The sequence below is a fragment of the Homarus americanus genome, unplaced genomic scaffold (genome assembly GCF_018991925.1).
Source record: "Homarus americanus isolate GMGI-L3 unplaced genomic scaffold, GMGI_Hamer_2.0 scaffold30108, whole genome shotgun sequence".
Classification (NCBI taxonomy): domain Eukaryota; kingdom Metazoa; phylum Arthropoda; class Malacostraca; order Decapoda; family Nephropidae; genus Homarus; species Homarus americanus.
In genome coordinates this window covers 3,558,985-3,582,633 of record NW_024748109.1, presented here as the reverse complement: position 1 = coordinate 3,582,633, position 23,649 = coordinate 3,558,985, and the positions used below count along the sequence as shown (strand labels likewise).

The 23,649-nt window shown below is 39.0% G+C and overlaps 1 protein-coding gene across 3 annotated transcripts in view; it reads left to right on the top strand.

Annotated features, from left to right (window-relative positions):
• Positions 1 to 23,649, top strand: part of LOC121880043 (kinesin-like protein Klp98A) — a 174,864-nt gene that overhangs the window by 124,270 nt on the left and 26,945 nt on the right. For 2 of the 3 annotated variants that reach the window (XR_006091488.1, XM_042387035.1), the window contains exons 17-21: positions 929 to 1,125; positions 2,510 to 2,650; positions 5,876 to 5,927; positions 12,464 to 12,566; positions 21,754 to 21,845. Coding sequence is in view for 2 of the 3 variants with exons in the window: in XM_042387035.1 (XP_042242969.1) it covers positions 929 to 1,125; positions 2,510 to 2,650; positions 5,876 to 5,927; positions 12,464 to 12,566; positions 21,754 to 21,845 (585 nt within the window). In the remaining variant the exon portion in view is untranslated. The remainder of the gene's footprint in view (positions 1 to 928; positions 1,126 to 2,509; positions 2,651 to 5,875; positions 5,928 to 12,463; positions 12,567 to 21,753; positions 21,846 to 23,649) is intronic. The other variant, XM_042387036.1, reaches the window with a different exon arrangement.

The window sequence follows — 23,649 nt, the reverse complement described above, 5'->3', positions numbered from 1 at the left end:
CCAAGCAAGACATATGATTTTAATTTCAGTGTCACACCAACACTAATTCTACTGCACTGTACACATAAACATTTTATTATGTTTTGCTTTCACTGGATATGATTTCTAAGGAGGTTTTAACTGAACAAGAAATGCTAAACTTTGTTTTTCGTACTCACAATGTACTGGGGAAGCATATCTTGAGAATGGGTCACTTCTCAGTCATTGTTCTTCAGAAGACAAACTGCAATGTGAACCTTTCTTTGTGCATTGCTTTGTTTAAAAAAAAAAAGGTATTGATTTTTGTGTTATGGACAGACACTTACTTTTTTGAGATCTTGTACAGTGTTATGGTAGCAGGTACTTTGGTTAGACAGAGAACATCGTACATTATAGCAGAGAAATGTAATATCATAAATTAAAGAGAGAGGGAAAGGGGATAATAGGGATAGAGAGGATAAAAGAAGATATAGCATGGGGGGCCTGTGTCATGGTCATTATCCTCAGAGGGGAGATCCCATGGGGAGTGAGACATTGAAAATAAGATAAGATAAAATGCTCCTTTAACTAACCTCAGTGTTTTGAAGATGGCACCATAAAAAAAAATATTCTGTATACAATAAAGTAGTTCACTCACCTTACATTGGTCTTCCAAATGTTACTTTGTATTCAAAAAACATATATGTATTATCAGGTTGATAACCATGTGGTTGCTCAAGAATTTTTAATTGTTTCATTTATAAATATTACGAGAATACATAGCTGGTACTCTAATCACTTTGTCAAGGCATTCATCACAATGAAATGAATGTGTATTTCTGAGTGTATATGTAATTTTTGTCTTAACACCAAATGTTTTAGGCTTCTAATCCCATTCTTACCTGAGGATAGGGATGCAGCTGATCTCTTCATTATATTGTATATATGGAATATAACTATTACATTTCAGATTCGTGAGCTTGAAGCCCTAAAGCATCATTATAGTAACCTAGAAGATCAGCTCATACATCAACCATCTGCGACAAAGGCTGATCCACAAGGCTGTGTAGGACTATCTCAAGGATTAACGGAAGATGAGGAAAATGGACAGAGAGTTGAGAGACCTGCACATCTTCCATTAGACTCAACCCTTTTGCAGGAAGACAGGTAAACTTACTGTTTGAATCAAACCTTTGACTTTTGTTTTTCAGTGTGATTCCAAGAAATTATTGCCATTGAAAAGATTCATCTGGAGGAATGTGGGAGACAGGATAGAGAACAGATGCAGTAGGAGAAGTAAGGGAGACAGGAGAGAGAAAAGATGCAGTAGGAGAAGTAAGGGAGACAGGAGAGAGAACAGATACAGTAAGAGAGACAGGAGAGAGAAAAGATGCAGTAAGAGAAGTGAGGGAGACAGGAGAGAGAAAAGATGCAGTAGGAGAAGTAACAGAGACAGGAGAGAAATATGATACAGTAGGAGAAGTAAAGGAGATGGGAGAGAAGTGATGCAGTAGGAAGAGTTTGGGAGACAGGAGAGAGAAATTATTTATGGCTCCTGGGAAGGATACGTGTTTGAATAGTGTAGTGTGCAGTATGCATCTGTCAACTAAGAGTAAGTGAACAAATAAGGGAATATAAAAGTATAAACTCAGGAATAGTATGAGTTAAATGCAAGGTGGGAATGGATAAATGTCTGTTACACATGCTTATACCCAAGTAAATGAGGAGACAGATTAGGGAATAGTTGAAAAGTAAAAGTTTTGGGATTGGTCCAATAATTGTATCCAAAGATTTGAGAAAAGTAGAAGCATAAGTGTTAGGTAACATGATTGTAAAATTAGGATATAATAGGGAGGCAAATTCACCATTTTTATGAAGTTATAAGCAGGGCAGGGGTCCAGGTCGAGGCTGAAGCGGGTGTGGTTGGCGATGAGTGGAAAAGTTGAGCACTTGGAGAGTGCGAAGGCACAAAGTGGGCAGGGTCTGCCAGGATAGACCTGAATGGGGCTGCATCAGCAGTATTGGACAGCACTGGTAAGGTTGGCATTGAGGAGACATATGATGGTGGTAAGTAGGCCTTCATAGAGCTGTACAAACTGATGATTTTCCTCCACCATCTATCACTCAAGTTTGTGCAGAAGGAACAGGACACATATCTGAGGGAGTCTTCAGATTCACAGCTAGATTCAGAAGGCTTGACAGCATCAGTGTAGAGTTGAGGAGATGTAATAGGTTGTGACGTGTGGGAGTTAAATGGTAATACATTGTGGTTCTCCACAAAACAATTAACATCAAATAAGTTTTTGTCTTTGAATTTTATTCAGCTACTAATGTTTGAGTGTGAGAAAAATCCTAAATGAAAGGTAACACCATATTGGGAAGTTATATCATACTTAAAGATGGATTCTCTTATATTATTGTAGGTGCTGAAAACTTGAAATCTATGCAGGAATACTTGCTAGAAATTGGCTCAAAATAACAATTGTATATGAGATAAACTATTGATAAAACATCCAAATGTTATCAGGTCATTTGTTATAAACATTTACAGATTAGCTCTGTTGATTGAACGCGAAGTTCAGAGACGCGTTCTAGAAGAAGTTGTTGCCCGAGAAAGTGCCACACTGAGTTCAAGGCCACATCACAGAAGAACATACCGTTCTATGAGTGCCTCAATGGACCCTTGGAATTTGTAAGTTACTGAAAAATTTTAATGGCTGCCACAGGATATCTAACATGTTTTATTAAGGTGTATCCTCATTTTGCTGTACAGTCGGCCCTTAACATACGCGGGGTTTACGTAACAGAGATACCTGTGGATGTTAAAAATCCGCGTATTTTTGCTGCCCCCTCCCCTCTCCAAAAAAAAAAAAAAAAAATCCTGGCTCCCCATGTCCTTATTTACCGTATATACCTGTGTGTAGTTCGAGTTTTTAAGACCAAATTATTTGGCAAAAAATTGGGGGTCGACCTCTAAACAGGTAATAGTTTCGTTAGGTTGAAAAATATTTACCAGTAACTACCAGTAAACAATGGAAATGATGCACCAACGCACCACCAGCTGTGAGTGTCGGTACAGTTGCCAGGGCAGATCTCTTGCGTCATCATAGCAAGCCCAAAGTAGCCAAATCCATGGTATGGTAGCACAGGACGATGTAAAACATAAAGTATTCATTTATTAAAGTTTATTTATAGATACTATACATAAATTTTTGTTCATTACATTTGAAACATCAATCTTTGTTAATTAAATTTGAAACAAAAGAAAACTACTATACCGTATTTTCATTAAAATATTACATCACAAGTATATTTTACCTTAACTGTGACTGAATGAATATACATATTCTCAGAAATAAATATGGAAATATAATATTTTTGCTGGAATGACGTACATATTACAGTGGAAAGTGGGATAAAATCATGACGAAAACAATGACTTTCGCTTTCTTACGTTATTCAAAAGATTTTACCGTAATCGCTTTTCGAATGGTTTTCAGTTAAAAAACTGTTGTACTCGTACTGTATTACAATAATATTCTATCCTATCATTAGCCTTATAATCCCACAACTGAAAACCATTCGAAAAGCGATTACGGTAACATCTTTTGAATAACGAAAGAAAGAGAAAGTCATTGCTTTCGTCACAATTTTATCCCACTTTCCACTGTAATACGTACATCATTTCAGCAAAAATATTACATTCCCATGTTCTCAGAAATAAATGGTAGTTTCGTTGAAACGTAGTGTACAGTATTTAATATTAAAATGCAAAAATAGCTATAAAAACAATTAATACACCCGTAATGTACTGGCTGGCATCTCCACTCATCCCTCCTTCCGCGTCCAAGGTCACCACTCCTCCCAACTCGCTCCCTCCGCTCCCTCCTCCGCCCCCTCCACCTCCTCACCGTCACTATTGCCGACAACAAACACAAATGTTTTGTGAATAACTGCACCTCCACTTCCTATGTACAGTACTGAACTGTACTGTGCTGTACATTTTTACAAACAATAAACATGGCAAGAAACACTATTAAAAAAAAGAGATAAAAATTTCACTTTACTGTACAGTACCTATCCTCGGCGACAGGACGGGGACCATCGGGCTCATCGTCACTCAATTCCATAACGGGTGGTGAAGTGGGGGCGACGGTGGATTCAGCTGCTTCCTCACTGCCGCCAGTGATTGATGGTGTTAAATCTCTCCTTCGGTGATCAAAGAACATGGTGATGGGGAGTTGTCGTCTCTTTCTTTTCATTTCTTCCATGATGTTTTTGTATGGAGCAAAACCGTCATCCATCCCTTGCATGAAATTCAGGGCACGCACCATGGAGGGGTCCATACTATAGGCCAGGTTTTTTAGTGCCTCAATATTCCTGGTCATCTACCCCAACTTCTCCAACATTATTTCTTGGTGCTCTTCCTCTTCCTCATCCTCTATCCCTTTCGCTTCCTCTTCCTTGCCTGAGTCTACTAACTCCTGTAGATCCTCCTCGGTCAGCTCAGTGTCGTGCTCTTCAATTAGCTCCCTAATCTCTTCCTCTGCCATGTCCTGGAAGCCTTCAGCAGCCACTTTCCTTGACAGTGCCAGGGTCTTTCTGAATATTTTCATTAAAATCCATCAAAATCATTTTCCTTGTCATCATCTTAAGCACCAAACAGCTCCTCCCAGTCTTGTCCTTGAACAGGGCTAGAGGGTACGTGTTTTTCGATTCGTTTTCAATTAAAAAAATGTTACAGCACATGTATATTTTACCTAAACTGTGCCTGAATGAATATATTCTCAGAAATAAATAGTAGTTTTGCTGAAACGTGATGTATTTCAATGTAAAATAGGATAAAATACATGACGAAAACAAAAGACTTTACCTCACCTTCCAATGTTCAAGAGATGTTACTCGTTTTTTTAATAGTTTTCGGTTAAAATACTGTTATATTACAATGATATTCTATTCATACTGTGCTTGATATACTACATTCACGGAAGTGTAATATTTTTGCTGAAATGACGTACATATTACAGTGGAAAGTGGGATAAAATCGTGACGAAAACAATGACTTTCGCTTTCTTTCGTTCAAAAGATGTTACTGTAATCGCTTTTCGAATGGTTTTCAGTTAAAAAAACTGTTGCATCACAAGTGAATTAGGATAGAATATTATTGTAATATAAAATTATACTTCACCCGTGTAAAGGGGTACACACACCGCGGAATGTGAGCATCCTGGGTTCCGGTGGGCACCGCGTAAACGTGGAAACGCGGAATGTGGGACCGCGTAAAGTGAGGGTTGACTGTATAGGATTAGGATACAAAATTGGGATTGATCCTAAAATCATTGATTGTAACTGAGCCTGAGTATAACAGCTTGATATCTGTCCGTTCTATGATACTTCACTGGGGTTGGCTGGATAGGAGTGTTGATCATGTGATTACAGTTATGACTGGGCCTCAGTTACCATAAATGGATAAATGGATAGTACATGCAGTGTGTGGCAGCTGATTTGCTAATTCCCAGAAATGCTGTTTCATTCTTAACCTTTTTAAGACCCTGAAGTTTTTGTGGGAGAGAATGCCAATCTTTTGATTTTTGCCCTGGGCTTCCCTTCGGTGGACATATTCACATATCATTATCAATAAGCTGGTTTATAAAGCAGTAGGCCAGGAGAAGTCCCTCATTCATGACATTATCAGTGTGTCAACATCCTTAATGGGTTAATTTGTTAATTGTCACATTTAACTGCTGGGATCAAGATGAAATATAGAGTAAAAAAGAAGCTTGATGGGTGATAGGATTTTGGCTCTGGTATTTCTCATACAAATCAAGATCTTTTTTTACCTATCTTCCTCGTGTAGTTTCCTATTTCTTGCTGATCATGGTATAGTCTTTAATGATTTAAAAATTTCATATTGCAGAGGAATGAGGGTCTTGACGCCAACAGAAGTGAGACCATACACTTCAATGAGTGTAAGTGTTTTTCTCTATTAAAATTTGGAAAATTAATACATACTGTATATTGGTTGTAACTTAAAAGCCAAATTTTATTAAGCCTTGTGGATTTTTATCCTGCTAGAAATGTGATTTTATAATCATTTATCCATTGTTGTTCCTGTTTTGTATCAGTATGTCATCACACAGACCCTTGAATTCTCTTTTCACTTCCAATAACTTTCACCCCATTTATCACATCATAGACTATTTAAATTCTATACCTTCCATGTTTTCCAAAACAACCAAGTACAGGTATAAAAATAATTTACAATTAAGAGCTTATGGGTGCCATGCAAGATCTAGCACTGCATAGCATCTCTTGTTGCTCAAGCATACGACGGCGCTGCTATGGCTGGTCAACAAAACGGTTTAAATAATAAGGTACAGGAACTGCACCCGTGTGCTATATTTGTGCACTATTACAGCCATTTGCTAAATCTGACGCTTCAGCAATCGGCAAAAACATCTCGAAATGTAGAAATTTTTTTCAGACACTTTCATGTTTAGCAGCATTTTTCTCAAAGTCTTCAAAGAGAACATTTGCCCTTCAAGCTTTTCTTGAGAAACAACTACCCAGAGTAGCGCCTAGAAGATGGAATTTTTCTTCAAGACTGGTCAACACCGTGAAAGAATATGATGACCAATTGACCTCATTTTTCCATCACATATTTGATCAATCTGCAGAGTGGGATGATGACTGTGTTTTAAAGGGCCAAGGATTTTTGTCTTTCCTCCAGAAATTCCAGACTCGCTTCCTGTTGAATGTTTTTTCCTCGGTGTTTTCTTTCACGGATGTTCTTTTCGACATTCTTCAAACAAAAGGAATGGACATTGCCTACTGCTCCAAAAAGGTTGAAGAGCTGATTGGAAAATTAAGAATATTCGTGAAGACGACTTCGACAGGATTTTTCAGGAAAGTGTTCCAGTAAGAAGTGATGAAAACCCAAATAAAAGACCCAGAAGTGAGCAGTTAGAAGAAGCAGGCTGCAGAGCTCTGTTCAATGAAATCTTGGATAACATTTTAGTTCAACTAAGAGATAGGTTTCAGACAGTCACACAGCTCGAATTCTTCTCTTTGCTGAACAGCAATATTTTTGAAAAAACATTGTAAGCAGTTTCCTGACTGTACAGTGAAAAGTTTGGAGAAGCAGTATGGATCTTTCTTTGATACTGTAAGGCTGAAGAATGAGTTAAATGTTCTTTACGTTTCCCCAGAGTTCAAAGGTAAGCCTGTTTTCGATTTGATGAAAATCATGCATGAAACTAAACTCTATCTGGGAATGCCTGAAGTGTATAAACTTGCGAAGTTGATTGTCACTATACCTGCTACAAATGCAACTGCAGAAAGGACATTTTCTGCTTTAAAAATAATCAAGACCTATTGCAGAAGCACACAAGGGCAGGAAAGACTGTCATCCTTAGCGTTGATGTCAATTGAAAAAACTCTGTTTGGGCACTTGAAAATAAAGCATACATTTTATGAAGAAGTGACTGAAAAATTTATTGAAAAAAATAGGAGGATGGACTCGATGGAGTTCGTTTATAAGGGAAAGAAAAGGGGAGAAGAAACCAAGGAGAAGGAGAAAGGTAAGACTTTTGTACACTTTTATATACTAAAATACAATTACAAGGTAAATTGTTTTTTAATTTATTTCACTTTTCAAATACTTTTCCTTTCCTTTTTTAGGCTACTGTATTTTAAATTTAATTGAGATAATAGGTAGCAGGCTAAGTTAATAATACAATGGCATGCACAGGCCTACTTGAAAGCTTTTATTTTCATATTATCTCAAAATAGTATTTAATGTTAAACCACCTTGGTACAGCATGCTCAAGATCTTAGGTCAGGATTTGCCACTGATCGAGACTATATTAATTGGATGAAGCAGTAAGCAGAGGAGGAGACAGGGCTGGGTGGGTCATCAATGTCGCTTTCTTCAGACAGATTTATGTACAGGGGAAACTTGCTGGTTGAAGGTATTGGATCATCTTTAGGGAGTGAAGAGGCAGCACTGGTGGGGTGTGAGGAGACAGCAATGGGGGACTTATTTAAATAGATGTCCAATTTAGACTGCACAGTTTGCTTTTTCTTTTCATTATAAATCTCCCTGTAGCAAGCAAGTGCATCTTGGACCATTACTTAGCTCTTCTGCTACACTTTCAACCAACTGTTCAACTTCTTCATTATCAATTTCTAACTCCAGCTGTTTACCCAACTCCCCTATCTTATTACAAATCTCAGAAATTACTTCATCTTCATTAAATCCTCTGAAACTGTTCACATATCTTTTCAGGACTTTCTTCCATATTCCATTCATACACTGTTCTGTAACCTCATCCCATGCTGCAATAATGTTTTTATACATGTCAAAATGTTGTAGTCCTTCCAAAACTCTCTGAGCGTTTTCTCACCTTCAGTAGCAGCAACGGCCTGAGCAAAGGTCGTACGTAAATAATTAGCTATAAAAGCTGCAATAGCACCTTGATCCATGGGTTGGATGACAGAGGTAGTGTTAGGTGGAATGTAGACTACCTTAACATCAGGGTGCAGGTCGTCCAGGTGTGGTGGGTGTCCCGGAGCATTATCTAAAGTTAATAAAATCTTGAAGGCAACCCCTTGTTGCAGACAATACTCCTTGGCTCGTGGAATGAAACAACTCATGAACCAATCCTCAAACAGTACTAGGGTCATCCAGGCTTTCTTGTTACTTCGATAAAACACTGGCAGTGTGTGCTTGCTGACATGTTTAAAAGCCCTTAGGTTCTCTGAATGGTATATCATGAAGGGTTTTACCTTGAAACCAGCTACATTCCCCCCCAATAGAAGTGTGATTCGGGCCTTGAATCCCGGCATGGTTTTCGCCTCTTTGTGGATGTATGTCAGTTCTGGCATGCGCTTCCAGAATTAGCCAGTTTCATCCATATTAAATATTTGCTCAGGCAAATAATTTCCCTCCACGATGACACGATCTAGCTCCTCCGTAAAAGCTTCAGCAGCACCCACATCAGCACTTGCTGCCTCTCCACTCACCCTTACACTGTGCAAATTGTATCATTTTTTAAACCTTTGGAACCACCCATGACTTGCTGTGAAGTTTTGGTCGCACTCATCTACTGCCTGCTCCTTCAGGTTTTCGAAAAGGCTTCTTGCCTTAGCCTGTAGGGTTAGAAGGCTTAAGGGTACACGCTTTTGTATGTGATCTTCCATCCACATCACAAGCAATTTTTCCATCTCATGAAGAGGACCTTGTCTTTTTTTCGTTATTATTCTTCCCTTTATAGGTGCTGGATCTTTCACTACCTCACGAATTCGTTCCTTGTCCTTCAAAATTTTTGATATCGTTGAGTGAGAGAAGCCAGGGTTACGTAAAATGGTTGCTACCGTTTATCCATTTTTATATTGCATTATTATTTTCATTTTCATCTCAAAAGTAATTGACTGTCTCTTTTTCTTCTCAGCACCACGAATATGTAACTGTATATTTTCAGCCTTCTGGCTGCCAAGCTCTTTCAATAAACCGTTAATTATTATTATTATTTTACGCTTGCCAGCCATTTTAAAGGGAATTACAAATGAAAATTTTGTCAGTACACAGCACGATCACTAACAACAACGACGGCCAAACACCAACTGAGCGGGTCACGACATGGATGCTGTACACCACGAGGCGGCCCAGCCCAAGCTGTTGTACGGCGTCACTTTACGACCAAACGTCGGGACTCGAAAATACGTACAGTAATGTGAAAAATATTTTATACAACCATGGCGGTCGTATGTCCTGGTTGTTATAAGTCGAATATGTCGTAAGTCGAGGAGAGACTGTATTGAACAGGGTTGCCAGGCTTATTTTACTCTCCCACAAGGGTCTTCCACCATCCTATTATTGATCGAATTGCATTGGCTTAAAAAAGATAAATAAGAAATTAAAGCTTCAATAGAGTTCAAACTCCTGCCAAATGACTTTTAAGACACTTACGTTTGGTGAGCCCAAGTATTTGGTCAACCTACTAAATCCTCTGACTATGCATTCCAAAATGAGTTGCATAGCAGTGGTGATCCCTCATGCCTTGAGGAGCCTAGAGCAGTACAGGAACGTTCTCTTGTTGCCCGACCTTTTTTCTGTACAGCACCCAGATTGTACAATCGGTTGTCTACATCCATGAAGCAGGTGACCTTTGTGGTGGCCTTTAAGAAACAACTTAAGACCTTTCTTTTTTTGAGAGCTTATAATCCTAAAGAGGGGAGGACAATGGAGAACTACAGGGTGTTACAACTTAAGGATATATCAATGACAAAGGTTGAACTGTCTCTTTTAGTGATATTTTTTTATTTTTTTTTTATTTTTTTTTATTTCCTCGGGTCCTTATCTCTGTAGTGTTTTGAATACTTGTGAGTTCTTTAGAGGAATTGGTGCTTTGTAGAAACAAAAGATTAGCTGTTATTATTATTATTATTAAACATATACAGTGGTCCCTCGGTTAACAAACACAATTCATTACAGAAGGTCGTTCGTTAACTGAAAATTTCATTCACCGAAAATTTTGTTAACCGAAACCATTGTTTCAATGGGATTTTGGGTTCCAGCTCACCGAAAATTACATACAAAGTAAAAAAAATGCAGTAAAGTACACTTACTTTGAGGTGTGTATGTAGAAGGCTCCTGGTTGATGATAATGGGAAGTAGAAGTGGGGGTGGAGGAGAAGGGAGAAGAGAAGGAAGTGGGGGTGGAAGAGAAATCACCCCATGCTTGATGCCGTCATTTCACCCATAAAATTTTAAGTTCACTATGTGTAATTCAAGATTATTTTCTTTAAATCAACACTGCACTGCACTATATATTGTTAATATGTTAAATAAATTTCAGAATGACCAATAATTGTACTGTAAAAACGTAAAAATACTCTGTGTTCAAGATACCCACAAGCAAGATATTTCCTCCACTGAACAGACACACAAACTGAGGCCTTGGTGTGTGAGTGAAGTGGCTGAATGGCACACCAAAAACTAGTTCCCTGTACTGCAATTATGTTAAATAAGTGATAAAATTACTAAAAATTTTAATATAAAACTTGGAAAATTATTGAATAGTATAACCTTCTTGATATTTACTCCAATTTTAACGAATGTAAGCCCTAGAACCGATTTCTGTATTGGCGGACTAATCTTCCAGCTGGTGAGCAAGCCAAAGCATGTCGAAACATTTTCTTAAGAATTTCATTAACCAAATTTTTGTTCGTTAACCGAAATGAAGATTCTTATGGAAGGTAATTCGTTAACCAAAATTACATTAAACGAGGCGTTCGTTAACCGAGGGACCACTGTAATGTAATACACTGCATTGCACTGCATAAAAAATGCAGTACCCTGTACAACAATAAATAAAGATTTACCATGCATGTGAATTTGTCTAGAATTACAATGATGGTAATAAAAAGATGCAGTAGCAATGATATAATCTCTGTAAACTGTCTAAAATACTTTTAATTAAATATTACAGGTTCCCTAAAATATGTAAAAGTTTTTCATATTTTAGAATACATTGTACTTGTTCACCAGGAAAAAATAAATAAAAAATACAGTACACATGCTCAACTACTAGAATCTTTTAGATGCATAGAGATTCTTGTAGTGAAAGTTGTTTACATGTGTGTGTCTGTGTGTGTGCATAATTAATTCTGTAGAAATTGACATAAATCATGTATAATAGACTTGCCAGTGCCTTGGCAAGCACACCTTGAATTAAGAAACAGCAAACGAGAGTCATGTTATTGGTGAAATTAGACATTCTTTAATGACATGGGTGTGTTGAAAGGACAACAGTTAATGAATGGTAATGGGGTGAGATCATGCACATGCCTCTGAATACATCATTCATCACCACTACATTTGCAATTATTTTATGTCTTACTACAGTTATTATGACCAAACATGCTTCTTGTTTGATTGTCATAAACGTTTTAAAAATGGATTTTGATCCATGGCATTCGGTGCTCACTGGTCAGTTGACGAACAGCCATGAGATGAATATTACAGTTCAGTATTATTATTTTTTGTAAGCTATTGTGATTATTAATGTTATGAAATAAAATGTGATTTAAATATTAATTAAAAACTCCCTAGAAATTATGTCCTTATATAGCTGTGGGCCTCACATTCACAACATAACAGAGCATTTGTTATTTTGCTATGCAATTCACTACCTCTAGCTTGTGTGAAACCATTTTATTCATGTTTATCCGTTTTGTTATCCTTAGGCAGATTTTGGGGGGACCATTAGAACAAAAACCATAATTAGTGGAAAAGAGACATACAATACTGTATATGTATATACAGCATAGTGATAAAAATATATGTTTCTTTCACATTCCCTGTTTCTTCACAACCAGATTTTGTGTGCTAAGTCTGTACAGTATACTGTACTATATGTTTCTCGTATTTTCTAGCATTTCAAGAAAGAATTTTGAGTTCATAATGCATTTTTCTTTGTATTTTGTTTATTGTTGTTCCCAGGCTGGCTATGACATGGAAGGTGAAACTGGGAACCGTCTTTACCAGAGTGCGACTTCTGCAGATGATTTGCTGCTCACCCCTGGTCCCCTTCAGTCTCCCTTGAGTAACTATTTCCATTACAAAAAAGTTTTGTATTCGTAAGGGCATATACAGTGAACCCTCACTTTACGCGGTTAATTCAACCCACGGCGGCCCGCGTAAAGTGAGAAACGCGTAAAGTGAACAACGTAACATATGGGATTAATTGAAATAGAGATCGGGCCGACCCCCAAACTCCACTTTTTCAGACACAGTACCTACGTTGTAGTAAAAATAACTTCTTAATTTTATGATGGTATGCACACACAATTAATAATTAAGAGAAATATCAATAATATTAGGTTTTTTAACACTTACATTAGTAGAAAAGATGGCTGGGTACACGGGGATGGGCGGTTGGTTCCGAGGCAGAGGGCAGATTATTGGCCCTCACCTGTATCACTATTCACCACAGAGGCTTGTAGGGCCTCTTTGTCAAACCTCTCAAAGTCCATATAAGTCCATATCCTCACTATCATTATCACTATCACTGACTTGGGCCGGCTGTGGTGGGTGGCGGGAGAAGAACTCGGTAATGTTTTGATGACTGGGCGACCTTTTGCGCACCCTGCTCGCGCCGCTCTCCGCGTAAAAGGGTACACACACCGCGGAAAGTGAGCATTCCGGTTTCGGCAGGGTACCGCGTAAACGTGGAAACACGTAAAGTGGGACCTCGTAAAGCGAGGGTTGACTGTATATATATATGCTGATAACCACAAGGAAAGAAGAAAACACGAAGTTCCCAAGCGCTTTCGTGTAATTCACATCTTCAGGGGTGGGTACAGTCTGTACCCACCCCTGAAGATGTGAATTACACGAAAGCACTTGGGAACTTCGTGTTTTCGTCTTTCCTTGTTGTTATCAGCATATACCTAGATCACGCGCACCTACAGTGATTTACTTGCATATATATATTTCATGTAGATCCACAATGAAAACGTGGATAAGATAAATCTTGATAAAATCACACGGGAAAAGGGAAACAACGGAGCACCTTAGCTTTCGTCTTTATTCAAGACATCTTCAGAGGCAACTGGATTACATGGACAAAGAGAGGCTTAAATATACAGGGTGACCTTATTAAACATGAGGTCAGGTCATAATGATGTCATCCACTAATCCCCACACCAACACACACGTAGAGGAGCTTAAGAGAAGGGGGTGACGTGACTAGTCAGGTCAGGTCAAAAATAAGGGACGCACTAAATAACTATCATACATCTAGATCAAAGGTTTTCAAAGCATTTTTAACCTTGGGCCACTGACAAATAAATTTATGTAACATATCAGTTTTGAACTGACCATCACTAAGGTACATTAAACCAATCACAGCTAGCGGGGAGGGAGGTAAGGATGCTTGGCCCAATCACAGTCCGATACGTCATATGATGTCACCGATAACGCAACAAAGACATACACTGCGCAACCTACTCGCGCCGCCTACCCAACATGGCGGGTGAGGGCGGGAGAGATGGCGGGAGGTTTGGTTCCAAAAATGACGCGGCGTGAGAGGACCGCCAGCCGCTCTCTGCGTAAAAGGGTACACACTCCACGTAAAGTGAGCATTCCGTGTTCGGCAGGGTACCGCGTAAACGTGTGTGTATATATATATATATATATATATATATATATATATATATATATATATATATATATATATATATATATATATATATATATATATATATATATATATATATATATATATATATATACAGTGGGGTATGCTATAACGAATCTAATTGGTTCTAGAACCTCGTTCGTTATAGGATTAATCCGTTCCAGGCCCCCAAATACAACCACTTAACACTGAAGAAATTTTGTGGAAAATGTAAAAAATACGGTACTTTATCTTACTTTAGTGTTGTTTAGCATGCAGGACAGGAGGCAGAGGGGGAGGGGGGAGGAGAGAATTATGGAGAAGAGGTGGAAGGAGAGGAGTCATCCTTCCTAGCCCTCTTTGGTGACTGTCTCACAGGCACTTTGTCTGTAGGGTCTTTTGTTACCTTTGTAAAGAAGGAATCCAGGGTTGGCTGCTTCAACCTTGATTTCTGGACCTTCCAAAAGTAGTTCATAACATTATCATTAAACACACTGATGGCCTTTTGCACAGAACCAACATGAGGATGATAATCCTCAGCAAGTTTGGACAGTTTGCACCAGCAAAAGAACGCATCCTTGAGATCTTTGGCTGGAATGATGCAGCTTTCCTCCTTGTCCTCATCCTCCCCTGACTCCTCAGAAGTTAAGCTCCGCTTCAGTGTCTCGTTTTGTTCTTTGTGAAGCTCAAGCAGCTCCTCAGTGGACAGTTCCTTACTGTGCTATTCCACCAACTCCTCAACATCATCATCATCCACTTCCAGGCCCATGGAATTGTCCAGAGACACAATTTCATGAACAACAGCCTCTTCCTCTAACTCTTCGAAGCCTTCAAAGTCTCTTTGAAGGACACATTCAGGCCACAATGGCCTCCAAGCAGCACAAAGACACCTCACAGTAACCTCTTTCCAGGCTGAGGTAATTAAAAAAACAGCGTCTGCTATATTGAAGTGACTCTTCCAAAATTCCTTCAAGCTAACATCACTGGAAGAAGTGGACGCAAAACATTTTCTAAACAGTGCCTTTGTGTACAGCTTCTTAAAGTTAGAAATTACCTGTTGATCCATGGGCTGGATGAGAGGTGTTGTGTTGGGTGGCAAGAAGTGCACAGTGATGAAGTTGAACTCCTCTGGCAATTCAACCATCAAATTAGGAGGGTGGGCTGGTGCATTGTCCATCACCAACAAAGCTTTCAGTGGAAGATTATTCTCCCTGAGGTATTCCCGAACACTGGGTCCAAACACCTCAATCACCCACTCAGAGAAAAGACTCCTGGTCATCTAAGCCTTTGGGTTTGACCGCCACATAACACCAAGGCGGTTCTTCCTAATGTTTTTGAAAGCTCTGGGGTTTTCTGCATGGTACACAAGGAGTGGTTTTATTTTGCAGTCACCAGAAGCATTAGCACAAAGAAGGAGGGTAAGCCTGTCTTTCCTTGGCTTATGGCCAGGGACAGAAGTTTCCTCCCTTGTAATGTATGTACAGCAAGGCATCTTTTTCCAAAAAGGTCCACTTTCATCACAATTGAATACCTTCTGAGAAACAAAGCCTCCCTCTTTAATCACATTAAAAAAAATGTCATGGTGTTCCTTAGCTGCTTCCTTATCTGCACTAGCAGCATCACCATGTCTCACAACACTATGTAATTTATTTCTCCTTCTGAAACCGGTAAACCACCCCTTGGTACCCCTAAACACTGGCACATCACTATCACTGGGAGTCTTGACTTTTAAGATCCTCAAACAATTGTCTGGCCTTCTCACAAATTATAGCTTCACTAATGCTATCACCTGCCATTTCTTTCTCCTTTTTCCACACTAAGAGTAAATTTTCCGTCTCCTCAATCACATTACACCTTGCTTTGCTAAGTCTAGAGATTCCCTTAGCCACTTACACTGTTTTCAACTCCCATACTCATCACTAAGTTTCGCAATGCTTATTCCATTCTCACGTTTCTTTATGATTTCTTTCTTAGTTTCAAGAGTTATGAGCTTTCTCACTCACTTTGGACGATTCATTGTTACAATTGTACACTTCTATAACAAAATATTTATACAAATAACTCGTATTTCCACATCAAAAGACGAAAAATTTCAACAATAACAGTGGTGCACTGGCTACACAATGAGACAAAGATGGCACCTGACGCTCTTGTTGTGGGTCTCGGTACAACAATATTCATGCGCCAGACGAAATAGTCCAGTATTCATCCGCGTTCGTTGTAGGAGTTGCGTTCGTTATAGCATTCTCAATTTTAGAGGTAAAACCGTTCGTTTTAGGAATATTCGTAGTAGGATCCGTTCGTTATAGCATACCCCACTGTATATTGTTTAAGGTGCATTTAGAAACATTATTTAAAGAATATAGTTTGCACTTTTCATTAATTGTACTGTATTGTTTTGGGGGGAAAAGAGGGTAAAAAGCCACATAAAAGATATGAAAAGGTCACACTTGGGAACGCATCTCAATATTATTGCTTTATGTTAATGGTAATTGATGATTCGCGATAGACGATTCACCTTACACTGCAATATTGGAGGACACAATAACGTCGATATTCGAGGCTTTACTGTGTGTGTGTGTGTGTGTGTGTGTGTATATATATATATATATATATATATTATATATATATATATATATATATATATATATATATATATATATATATATATATATATATATATATATATATATATATATATATATATATATATATATATATATATATATATATATATATATATATATATATATATATACAGTAGTACCCCGCTTAACGCGGTCAATAAAACCCACAGGGTACCGTGTTAAGTGAAAACCGCGCTAAGTGAACAACAGAACATATGGGATTAATTCCAATAGAAACTGGCCCGACCCCCAAACTCCACTTTTTGACGACACACAACTATGTTGTAGTAAAAATTTTATCTTAACTTTATGATGGTATGAAAAAACAAGTAATATAGAAGAGGTTAGGTTAGGAAAAATAAAGGTTAAGTTAGGAAAAATAAAGGTTAGGTTAGGAAAACTAAAAGTTATGTTGAACACTTACGTTAGTAGAAGAGATGGGTCGGCGTACGGGGATGGAGGCTGGTTCCGAGGCAGAGGGCAGGCTACTGGCCCTCAGGTGAGTCACCATCACTGTCACCCACACTTGTTATGGCCTCCCTGACAAATCCCTCAAAGTCATCTTCAGTGTCTCTACCTCTGTCACTATCACTGGCTTGGGCTGGCTGTGGTGGGTTGCGGGCGAAGAACTCGGTTATGCTTTTTTGACGGCTGGTGTTTATGTTGTGTTGATATACCGTGATGTATGGCTCCATAGCCTGCACCAGCCGGGTATGGAAGACTTCATAGCGGTCATCGTTATTGTCGCGGGAAAGGAAGGACTTCATTTTCTCTGCACACTCCATGGCACCCTTAATATCACTATGACTTAAACTGTGTTCTTCGGAGAATGACGCACCTTCTTCCTCCTCTTCACTGACGTGATCTTCTTCCAACATCTCGTCGGCAGTCACTTCAGGATCTCTGATCACCTCCAGGATGTCTTCGTTGGTGGTCTCGGAGAAGCCTGGAACTGTAACAGTCTGCGCAGCTTCTCTGGCAAGGTCCACTGCTACTGCAACAGTCTGAACCTCACCAGTCACAGGTTCACTCCTCCTCTCAGCTGGCATGCCATGCAACACATGTCTCCATGCGTGACGAATCGTATCAAGAGACAGCTGATCCCATGCCTCCACCAAGAAGTCTACAGCTTGTTTGATGTTAAACTTCTTCCAAAATTGTTTGACGAGAACTTCTTGAGTCACCACCTCTTGTTCCTTGTCCTCGTCGCTTTTACTCTCGCTGTCGGTGTCACCCAGCTTACGCAACTCATCCTTGGTGTTGGTAGAGTCGTTCAGGAGCTTGAACTTCTTTGCAGAGTACGCAGCTTTCACATTGCAGATCAACTCCTGGTCCATGGGCTGGATTAATGACGTAGTGTTGGGAGGAAGGAAGACCACTTTTACGTTGGGGTGACAATCCATAAGTAGGGGCGAGTGTCCAGGTGCGTTGTCAAGGAGCAACAAAATGTTGAATGGAACATTCTGTTGCTCGCAGAATTTCTTCACTTTGGGAACAAAACAGTCGTCAAACCAGAAGAGGGACAGAGAAGAGGACATCCACGCCTTACGTGCGGTTAGCCAGTGGACATTAAGCTTGTTCATGTCCATATTCTTGTAGGCGTGCGGCTTGCGGGCTGTGTGAATCACCGATAACTTGAGCTTACAGGTACCGGAGGCATTGGTGGTAAACAGGACGGTGATGCGCTCCTTCTGCAACTTCCGGCTCCGAATCTTGCTGGCTTTCTTCACAACAAAGGTCTTGGAAGGTAGCTTTTTCCAAAAAAGACCAGATTCGTCCATGTTAAACACCTGGTCGTCGGTGTACTGTCCTTCCTCCATAATCTCACATAAAAACGGAGGAAATTCCCTAGCCGCAACACGGTCAGCACTAGCTTCTTCTCCACCAATGTTGATATTGGTGTTCTTGTTCCTCATCTTAAACCTCTGTAACCACCCAGAGGAAGCATTAAAGGGTTTGGGCTCTGTAATTCCCATCTTTCGTGACACTGCAGCATACAGTTCACGTGTGTACTCCTTAACAGAGCGCATGTCCACCGCCATGTTCCGTCGCACCTTACGCACCAAGTAGCTCACAAGTAATTTTTCCGTCTTGAGAAGCACTTGGTTGTGGAAATACTTGATCATAGAAGCACCTGTAGACTTTGTGATCTTCATGTGCTCCTTTATCTTGGCTGCATCCTTCTTTATCGTCCGGATAGTAGATTCATTCACACCATGCTGGTGCGCCAAATCAACCTGTCTTGTTCCTTTCTCCAACTCTTGGATGATCTTGTACTTCACCTCGTAGCTTAAGGAACGTCGTGTCTTCTTTGGCTTAGGGCGGCTGGGTCCAGGCAAGGAAAGGTTTCTCTCTGGGGGCGGTGGTCCGGCGGAAGCCATTTTACAGAACAATGGATGCACGATTACATGGTGTGGCCTGGAGGGATGAAACTGCCGCGGCTAGGTCAAGCGTCGTCTTTCCTCCCTCCCCCGGGTGGACACGTCATATTACTTTAAACCAATTACAGCTAGCAGCGGAGGGAGGTAGGGATGCATGGCCAATCACAGTCCGATACGTCATATGACGTCACTGATAACGCAACAGAGACATGCACTGCGCAACCTTACCGCGCGGCTTGCCCAGGCGGAGGCGGGAGGGGCGAATCTAAAAATAGCGGCGAGCCGGACACTCTCCGCGTAAAGGGGTACACGCACCGCGGAATGTGAGCATCCCGGGTTCCGGCAGGGTACCGCGTAAATGTGGAAACGCGGAATGTGGGACCGCGTAAAGTGAGGGTTGACTGTATATATATATAACGGAATCCTATTTAACAAACTCTGGATTTAGCAGAAGATAATTTTTACGTTATTTCTCGCTAGATTTAGTGAACTAGTTTGCTAAATCAAGATTAATTCCTTTAATACTCTCACACCTCAGACACATGATATAGTAAAACCTACTTCAGCCTACAGCGAATGTATTACATGTATCAAAACGATTAATAATGATATAAAGCAATTACCGGAAAATCTGAGAAAATGGCAAGAAAATCACTCCAAACCTTTCTGCTCCGGGCCTGTGGACAAAGGTTCCCAGCGTTATGAAAGATTGCACCACGCTTAGCCACATCCTCACATGTTTGGTGCGTGGGTTGGAAGACCAACTACTTGGATAATATTGAATTTTTTGCTCTGGATCTATTTCTTTAGATGTACAGTCAGCCAAAGATGCACCGACCCCACCCTGGATCTCGTGCTCGCAATTTTACCTGGCAATAACTTGGCAAAGGAAGGCTGTATGTAAAGGTGATTGTGATTGGTGGATCTGTTTTTGGCTGTATCACTGTCAGGATAATTATTAAACAAACCAAAGGTAGAATTTTTTTAATAATAAACTATTCATTATTATTTAAGGTTATGAGAATTTTCCAAATGTTTGTATTTGTTTAAATAATGAAAATTTGATGTGAGAATCTTGTGGCAGCTGTGGTTGTAGTTGAGTTTCCTGACATTACGTTAGATCAGGTCACTTACATGAGACCCACTTATCTCCCACAGTTTCATGGGAGTGGAAAATACCAGTCTTTGCTTTAACACACAGCTTCATTCACGCCCGTATCATATATGTTTATAATTTTTAAGTATGTTTATTTAGCCAAACTTTTGATAAATTATTTTGGATTATAGTAAATAAATGGAATTTCTAACTTAATTAGAACTGCATTTATAAACTCTGGTAGTTTAGACTCAAGGAAAACATCTCCAGCATCCAGAAACATTCTGGGGAAGTGGGCTAGTGTCTGTCTGTGCACGATGTCTAGTTTAGGCACCCGGAAACTTTTCCCAGTAACCGGAAAAGATTCCCGGGATAAGGAATTTTGGGGGGTTTGAGAAAGTCGTCTGATTAGCCAGAAATCTCTCTTCCCCGGAAGTGCTCTGCACCAATCGTTCCGACTAACTGAGATATCACTGTATGCATTTCTTTACACACGAGTAAAAATTTATTTTATAAGCCAGAACATGTGGTATAATCTGAAAATATCTGTGATGCAAACAGTTCTTTGTCCTGAGGTATTTATATCTAAAAAATATTATTGGTCCCCTCCAAATATTTAAGGTTTTGCTTGTAAAACATCTCAATCAATGTGAATAGTAGAATTAACTTCTCACCGGAAATACAGGGATAGCTTCATTTAGCCCAAAAAATGTGAACAGTATACCTTCCCCCAAAATACAATGTTCTACATAGAAATAAATACTGCCCAAGTAGGAAAATATTTACACTTAATATACAACTACTTAATGTATGCTCAATCATATACCTGTACACTACTGCTTCATTCTACCTCATGAACCTCTGCAATGATCAGTACAATAATGCCATAGAACCAGTCAATGGCATTATGGCACTGGCAGTCTAGGCATGGAGGTCAATGCCTCAATCTTTTCCCTGGATTTCCTCTATACGGTAATTGTATTTCTTATTTGGGCCTTACATAATTATTTACTTGCTATATGTACTTACTTGTATTTTTTTTTCTTTTCTTTTTTTTTGCTGCAATGCAGTGTGGTTGGAATTTAAAAAATACATAGACTTTCCTTTCATTTGTGGTCTTTCATTCAATCATACAACAGTAATTGGTGTATTCTTCTATAGTAGTCCTCTTCTACATCAGGGTCTTAAAATTTATATGGTTTATCCTTGTTACTTGACACTACTCATTACCATGCTTTCTGGTTATTCACACTTGCATGCACATACACACACTATTCCCTAGATATCACTCCTCCTGCAGTTACACACAGTTTGATATTGATGTGGGAATTATGATTATGGAAGGAATACAGTAAAGATACTAAGAAAATGTATATAAAAGTGAGAAAGTAAAACAGTGAATTAGACTGTGTGTACAAGAGATGTGTTTGAAGGAACTTTTTTTTTTTTAAATATTATGAGAATATATGCTTGTTAAACATGTAAGTTGTACATTTAAATTGTTTTAGCAGGTGACTACGACATGTCCTGTGGAATCTGTATCAGCATACCAAGCTATGAAATGAGAGGTGCTGGCTCAGCTGCACATTGGGAATATGAGGTTTGTGATCATTTCATCAGTAATGAATTGAATGATGTGTAATGTACAGTCCCCATCACTAGTGCATTTACAGTGGCTCATCATATATACATTCCACAAATTATTATATTTGATATATTTGGTTTAATATTGTTTTAATTTGATTCCAAAGTGTGTTTACTATTGCAACCTATATAAAGCAATCTCTTACATTAAAGTATGTGTGGTTGTAGACTAAACAGCTGACTCACCCACTCTGTGGCTGTGGATGACAGTAGTGCACAGAATATAAGGTGGTCAAACTCACAAGCTCAAGGTTGAATCTTGGAATTAAGGTGTAGTACATGCAGTACTTTTAATTCTGAAAACATAATGATTTTTTAGTTTAGCTTGATAGGCTGGGTAGGCTTGCTGCGCTCGCCATGTTCCACTACCCACAACTTCCTGGATCCACCCTTCCGTGGTGACAGTGGCAATCAGGAAGGAACATATAGTAGAACTCAAAAGTTCTAAGCTCACTTGACTGCCATGTTGTTCTCTGTATAAATTAGGTTATACTGAATATAAAAAATACTGTGTAAATTGAGGGTTTACTGTACAGTACTTAGGTTTCATCTTACAGTTTTGTGTAACTACAGTACAGTATTTTAATGTTGTGTTACAGTCACTCCTAATTAATCTTCATCCTTTCATAACCAACTTTCAGTTTTCATTTATATCTTATTTGTTAAGAAACTTTGTTGAAATGGAATTGTATAGATGGACAATATCCTGACCAGTGAGTATAACTGCCATGTATAAAGTTAAAGCTGATTTTATGACCTTATGACCACCCAAGGAGACTTCTATTATTCAGCTATTAAGTCCAGGGGCTAAGACCAAAGACTAATCTTGAAAATTTGTCAGACCACTAATTGGTTTCCCAAGTGAGTCCAACCTCAAGGAATTAAGTGGCATAGCAGCAGATTTATTTATTTAATTTTTTTTTTCTTTTTTTTATTCTGGATTAGCCCACCCAGGCAACAGGTCACTGACCCACATCAGGGCCTGGGGGGTGAAAATGTAATAATAATAACAATAATAATAATAATTAGTTCAATGTAAATAAAATTTATATTAGAAATACCAAATTAAAGATAAAATAATAATAATAATAATAACAACACTGATAATAATAATAATAATAATAATAATAATAATAATAATAATAATAATAATAATAATAATAATAATAATACAAAAATGAAAAAAGATGAATAGTGAGAAACGATATATGTACAGTATGTTGTGTTGTCAAAAAAGAGAAACATTGAGACCCTGCAATTGTGTGTAAATGTGGCAGAAAGTCAGATCAGCAACCTGGGACTTGGTCACAATTTTCGTGATGCCATATGATAGTCGGGTCTACCATTAGACAATACAATACTGTGCTTCCAATATCTTCCCAGGTGGTAGTACCTCCCTGTTTGGTTGTGTTCACTCTGTGTCCTGAGGGTCAGCCTTTGGATACATTCATGTAACTTAACTGTGAATGGTTGCATAGCTTGATAACTACCCAGCTTCACTAGGGGAGTATATGACCGTCTATCTCATTTTGCACCATAAGCTCAATGTTTTGATGTGCAACATTTGGAGAAGCATTTGTATCTCAATTTCCTCTTCGCTTTCTTCTTAGTCTCTAAGCACTTCTCCTACGCTGATAACTAGTTCATCTGTGTCACTATTGCTGAAGCTCACACTCTGATTCCCATAATTTTTTGGAGTGTCATGGTTGTACTACTTTGGCAATGTGTTACTGGAATTGCCAGACACTTCCTCCATGCTG